Source organism: Plasmodium gallinaceum, assembly GCF_900005855.1.
Source record: "Plasmodium gallinaceum strain 8A genome assembly, contig: PGAL8A_v1_139, whole genome shotgun sequence".
NCBI classification, from domain to species: domain Eukaryota; phylum Apicomplexa; class Aconoidasida; order Haemosporida; family Plasmodiidae; genus Plasmodium; species Plasmodium gallinaceum.
Genome location: NW_021628299.1, coordinates 1 through 7,010, shown reverse-complemented (window position 1 = coordinate 7,010; position 7,010 = coordinate 1). Strand labels below are relative to the sequence as shown.

The 7,010-nt window shown below is 18.8% G+C and overlaps 2 protein-coding genes across 2 annotated transcripts; one reads left to right on the top strand and one right to left on the bottom strand.

Annotated features, from left to right (window-relative positions):
* Positions 1 to 2,904: 2,904 nt before the first annotated feature.
* On the top strand, positions 2,905 to 3,780 carry PGAL8A_00474900 (fam-e protein; the record flags this gene model as incomplete). Its single annotated transcript, XM_028673529.1, has 1 exon — positions 2,905 to 3,780. One exon carries the CDS (start codon positions 2,905 to 2,907, stop codon positions 3,778 to 3,780), a length of 876 nt encoding a protein of 291 aa, XP_028529973.1.
* Positions 3,781 to 3,999: 219 nt separating this feature from the next.
* Positions 4,000 to 4,509, bottom strand: PGAL8A_00474800 (phospholipid or glycerol acyltransferase, putative, fragment; the record flags this gene model as incomplete). Its single annotated transcript, XM_028673528.1, has 2 exons — positions 4,000 to 4,065; positions 4,174 to 4,509. The coding sequence occupies 2 exons, from the start codon at positions 4,507 to 4,509 to the stop codon at positions 4,000 to 4,002; spliced, it is 402 nt and encodes a 133-aa protein (XP_028529972.1).
* Positions 4,510 to 7,010: the final 2,501 nt, after the last annotated feature.

Sequence of the window (7,010 nt, the reverse complement as noted above, 5' to 3'; positions counted from 1 at the left end):
TTTTTTTTTTCGTTTAACTATTAGTTTTTTTTCTGTGAATCACGTAAAACTTTAAATTATTTTATATATGGTATTTGTTATTTATAGAAATAATTTTAGATATGTTAGATATATTATATTTCCATTAAAAAAAAAGAAAAAAAAAAAACAATATAAATTAAAAATTTTTCTATGCATGTATTTTTCATACATTATACTATATTTGTAATCATTTTTAATTATATATGAAACTAATTTTTAATTGTGCACGTTTTTGCTTTAAATGTAACTATTTTCATTTTTCTATAATATTTTTTTTATCTTTATGTTTTCTTTTTATTTTTGTTATAAACACATTTTTATATAATATATGTATACATAATTATTTTTTATCATGATAATTATTTTTTGAAAAAATTTCCTTTTTCATTTACTTCTTACAAAATAAAAAAATATTATGAAATGCACAAATTCAAAAGAAAAAGTGAACACGTATCTATTTTGAAGAAATTATAATAATATATCATATAAATAAGCACTCTAAATTAATTGCAATTTAAAAAAAAAAAAAAAAACTATTTATTTAATCATATGTATGTAGTAAAAAACATGTTTCAAAAAAAAGTTTATTTATTTTTTGGAAAATTTACTTTCTTAATTATTCTAATAACTGTGAAGAAAATTGTTTTTTATATGAAACATACTGTAAAAATATATATTTATAAAGTTTCTTTTTTTGTAACTAATAATCACAAGTATAAACTTTAAATTTAATAATAATATTATATATTATATTAACTGAAAAGATGTATCTTTAATTAAATATAATGAATTTTTTCCTAGAAAATACAAGGGTATATATTTTCATCATGATACAGAATGTATCAATAAATAAATATAAAACAGAATTATAACATATCCTTTTGCATGTGCATTATCATTGCCTTCTATTTGAATGTGAAAAGAATGTTATTTGCCTTTTTTTTTTAGCCTTTTTATACATAATGGGTAACTTATAATTATTATAAGATTGTATTTATTTTATTTTTTATTTTGTTTTATTTTAGATGTAAATATTTTTATTGCTATTCTTTTATTTTTCCTTATCTTTCTCATGAAATCTATGTAACTCAATTATTGGATTATAAATAATATTATCGACCTATTTTAAATAATATTTAGATAAATATAGAAAAAACATTTTTAATTGTATATGTCATATTGCTAGGAAAATAGGCATACATAAAAGCGTAAAGAAAATATGTATCTTAAAAAAAAAATACTATCACTAAAAGTAAATAAGTTTAATAAAAACAATTGCTCCAAAAGTAAGTGCTTCTAAAAAAAAAAATACTTGCTCTAAAAAGGAACAAGATATGAAAAAAATATTTATATATTTTATTATTTTATTTTTTTATAAAAAATTAAGAATGTAATATCAAATGTGACATACATGAGATATAGTGTAAACTAACAATAGTAATTAATTCATGCATTTAATAATTAATATAATTAATAAATGTTAATAATCTGATAATGATAAAATGAATAGAGCTTTTTCTACATGCTTTTTATTAATTTTTTTCTTCGATACTAGCAAGATAACTAAATGAGCAATTAACAAATAATTTATATAATAGAAAAGATTTCAACAATTGTTCCTTACAAATTTTACTTTCTTCTAAAATATTTAAGTGCTATAAGGTATCTTTGTAAGCATTAATAAAGAATTTTATTAAGAACTTTTATCTTTTTAATTTAATTTGTAAGAATATTTGATATAACATAAATAAAAATGTATATGAATAAATATTCCCTTCTTAATATAATAACGCTCATTTTACATTAAAAAATAGTCGTATTTTTAATAAAAGTAAGTTTTTATGATTTATATTTTTTTAATATAATACATAAAAGCAGTTTTTCCAACTAACAATATGTGAAATATAATATTATCTTACATTAATACATATTGCTTCATTGTATTAAAATCTTTTAAATAATATATGTATTGTATATTTAAAAATTTAAATTATCCAAATAATAGTCCATTAAATGTAGAAATTATTGTAATTATTAAAAGCAAGGTAATGTTCATAAAGTAAAAAAAATTATTTATAACTATTGTTCAGTAATTGTAATATTAATAAATTAATAGATAATGCAGTCAATTATATACCAATTCACAAAGGTTAAATAATACATAAATAATCATTTATATGTACGTATTATCATAGTTATTTCTATAAAAATAAAAAATACATATTTCATTTTTATTATAATAATGTATATGAAATAATCATACTAGTGTAAATATAACATTAATGGCAATAGATAATATATATATGGCTAATAAAGGGCTTATTAACTTTTTTGATGATAAAATTTCAATGTGGAAAATATACAATTATCCATACGAAGAAGCTAATTAAAAAAAATAAATGAAAAATAAAAAATAGTTGATGTTTTTCATATGTATTTTTTTCTTAACATAAATTATTAATTATTATTTTGAATTTATTATTTGAAAAATTCTTGAATAGATATTATCATTTTATATTAAAAGCATGACAAGTTTTTTTTTAAATTTTTCGTTTATTATATGTTTTATAAAAAAAAAATTTGAATGATAAGTATAACTAAAGAATATCCTATTATTGTTAAATTTAAAAAAATATATTTTTTAAAAAAAATATATATAATTTCACTTAAATATTTAAATAATAAATTAAATCCAATTTTTAATTTTTATAAATATTATCTATTGCAATAGAAATTATATTTTTTATAAGAAATATAATAAAATTTACAAAAAATGGATTATTAAAAAAAAATAGCTCTACAAAAATATATTAAGGTAAAATTTACAAAGACATAAAGAGTAAAAAGTAAGAAAAATATATATATCTTATTTTAATTTTAGAAATGGCACTTTTATATAATGAAGGATGCGAAAATTTTGAAGAAGACTCTGCCAAATGCCGTATGGTTATATGTCCTATAAAACAAAATAAATTTGAAAAATCATTTTGTGATTTAGATAAGGGATTAGTTAAGGTATATCGTCCTTTAAATAACGCTTCAAATGATATTACAAGAAATATATTTAAATATGAACGTTATGTACCATATAGATCTTCTCGGATAATTATTCTTTCAGACAATAATCAAGATGGTATTGTGTTTCTGTATGAATATAATGTACATTATGATCCATATCCAACTAAAACATATTTATGCCGTCTTAGGAATATAAACCAAAAGGCAGCCATATGCGAATCTGTTGATATGTATTATTTAGATAAAAGACTTTCTTTTAGTTCTTATGACGTTATTAGTGAAAAAAATGATCAACCTTTGAAACATTTAAAAAACCCTAATCATAAAATTATTAAATCAAATTATAAAAATTTATTTATTAAAGAACATTCCTGCCATCATATGAAAACGAAATACATTTCAGGTCGTAATTGCATGTATGCGATATGTGAAAAAGAAAATGAAGATTATGTGTTGTGTTCCGATGCGAATTATAGTGGAAAATTAATATTTTTATATAGTGTTGATAATGGAATATATAAAAAATTTATATATCTTCCAGAAAGATGCTTAACAAGAGATTCTAATTTGGAGTGTGTTTCATATTTTTGCGAAACCTACGCTAAAGATAAATTTTTTCCGTGTGAACATAAAGAAATTAGTGCTATAAAAGATATAATGCCATATTCAAAGAGGTCAGAAGTTATGCCAATAAAGCAGCAGATTGTTCATCATGAAGATAATTTGAGTGCATCTGCTTAAAAAAAAAAAAAAAAAAAAAAAAAAAAAAGGATTTAAAATTTTTAAAATTATTTGTGAAATTATAAAAATATATATTTAGACTTATTAAAAATTTATATATATACTTATTCTATATAATTTAATTATGAAAAACAAGGTAAAATATTGTATACATGTATAAATAGTAGTAAATGTATATATATATATATAAATATATATATATATAATTTATGTTCTTTATTATGTACCACAAAAGGATAAATTAGTTACAGACAAAATGAATGCTGCTAATAGTTTCCATGTTGCCTGATTACAAAAAAAAAAAAAAATATAAATTATTTCTAATGAGTTACATAAAAAAAATTACAACTATATTTGTTTTTCATTTTTTTTTTTTTTCCATCTTTGTATAACCACAAAAATAACTCCATAAAGTAGGTTTATATATTTCATATGAATTAGGTCATTACGTTCAAAAGCTGCAAATGGATGGATATTCTTTCTATTTACATAATTTTTACATGATGAAATACTCTCTACTGGGAAATATTTCAAATCCAATTTTTTTAAATTATAATGAACTCTAGTTGCATATATAATTAGTATTGTTAAATAAATTATAACCATACAAAAATAGAAATGAAAAAAATCCCAAATCCATTTTTTAGAAAATATTTTATTCATAAATAATTTCACATGAAGACCAAATAAAATATGTGATACTATATGGTACTCAAACTTCCTAATCATTTTATATCCGCTTTAATTTTTTTTCCCTTGTATTTTTTTTTTTTTATTTATATTTTATTTTGTTTCATAAAGAACGTTATAAATATATATATATATATATATATATATGTATTAAATAATTTATTAGACAATTTTTTAATTAATTTTTATAATCCCAGCTTTATATTTACAAAAATTTAATTACATAATATATATATATATATATATACATAAAATAAAGAATAAAAAAAAAAAAAAAGCTAAAAAAAAAAAAAAAATTTATTACAAAATGAAAAAGCTATACAAATTTTATGAAAAAAAAAAAAATGAATATTATATATTTTTATAAACTCACATATATATACTCTCATTTTATTGATTTACTTTAAAATTACACTCAGTATCTTGAACGTTTTAATCTCATAAGAAAAAAAAAAAAAAAAAAAAAAAAAAAAAATATAAGAAAAAATATAAAAAAGAAAGAAAAAGTTATGTAAGATATGAAATCCAATAAAAATAAAATGTTAAAAGTAGAATGAAAATAAAATTAAGAAAAATGATAAAAATATAAAAAAAAAAAAAAATAAAGTTAGGAGAAATAAAAAAATGAATTAAAAAGAATAAGAATAAAACCTATAAAAAGATGAAAAAAAAAGAAATGAATTAAAAATTAATAATAAAGAAAAAAAAAAAAAAAAATAAGGAGAAAAGTATGATAATCAAATATAACAAAAAAAAAAAAAAAATTATCTAATAGATGAATTAGAATAAAATGTGATTTAACAACTTTTGATTGCAAATTACGTTGAGAGAAAAAAGTATATAAAATTAAAGCAAAACTAGATGTAAAATTTTGGAAAAATGTGTTTTCTTATATACAAGTAAAACACTGTTCAGAGAATAACATATAATAAAACAATATTATCATTTAAATGTAACCTTTTTAAAAAGAAAAAAAAATTACATTGTAAATTAATGTATTTATTATAGAAAAATATTGTCCTCATATGCTAATTTTACATTTTTAAGCATTATTATGATGGGTTAATAAAAAGGTTTATATATTTTCATTTTTTAGGTAAATTATAAGTTTTTTTTTATCTCATAAAAAAATTTTCTTAATATTATTACTGGAAATTTAAAAATTAACAGAAAAAGAAAAAATTCAATTAATTGATAATACACTTTATAAGTATGGTAACTAAATTATGATATCTATTGCAAGAATTTTATAAAAAGTGGATTTTATATAACTTATTATACCCGTATTCAAATAGAGAAATAAGATAATATTAATTTTAATTGAAATAACAATATAAATATAAATTAATAAAAATATTAAAGTCTAATAAAAATATGTAACCATTAAGTATTATTTTTAAAATATATTTTCTTCTAATTTTTCGAAGTTTACAAATTTATTTAATGTTATAGTTTACTAAAAATACAAATGTATTTAAAAATTTTAATGTTTCTATATATTTTACATAAAAAGAGAGTATTAAAAATCTTCAAATAATTATTTCAAAATTTTTTATAGAGAGCTTAAGGGTGTCCAATTTAATTTAAAATTTATTTTTAATACATTTTTTCCTACAATTTATATATAAATCAAATATTATAAAAAAATTTGTCTATTCATTAAAAAAGAGAAAAAAAAAAAAAAAAAAAAAGAAAGCAGGGGAAAGAGGTGTAACCATAAGTGACATAACATGAGCTGATTTTTAAAATGCAAGATGTTTTCGTAATTTTTCAGGATGTCTGATTCAATGCCCCATAACATGGTTATAGTCAATATGATTTTATTACTGCATTAAAATTTGTTTTTAAAAAAATATCAAAACCAAATGTTTTTGTGCTTACTGAAAATTTGTAAAATAGATGACAGAAATAGCATTATGCTTTGTAAAATGTACAAAAAAATATTTATACTATCCCAAAGAACTGGAAAGTAGCATCTTCGTCCATCTGACAGTATACAGGGGCCTGCATAGCGTGACTTGCAAACATTACAAACTCTACTGGGGTCCTATTTCTAACATGTTGGTGTACAGAAGTACAGTGGACTGGCAGAGAAAAGATATAACATGAGCTTTGGTTACACTCTTAGAATTCTCTGGCCAGCACTGTGATTTAAACAATTACCATAGGCCCAGATAAACCTGGGGGAAAAAAAAAAACAAATTAATGAAGAGGTCAATATTAGTATTTCTTGAATGCTATATATCTTTAATACAGAAATAATTGTGTACTTTCACAAATGAATTATATTTATTATGCTAGGGATATAATTTTAGAATAAAAAAAAAAAAATTTTACACAAACAAAAAATAATAAAACTCTAGTGACTTATGATAATCATTTTACCCCTCAAATAATAGAAAATTTTATTTTTATATTGATGAATTTTATTAGTAACTGTTCAAAAGGTATTATTTCAAATAAAAAATATATGAGCAAAAGAAAAAAAATTTATAACAAAAATTAACTTTTTTGCATGCACAAATATTTTTTGTAAATAA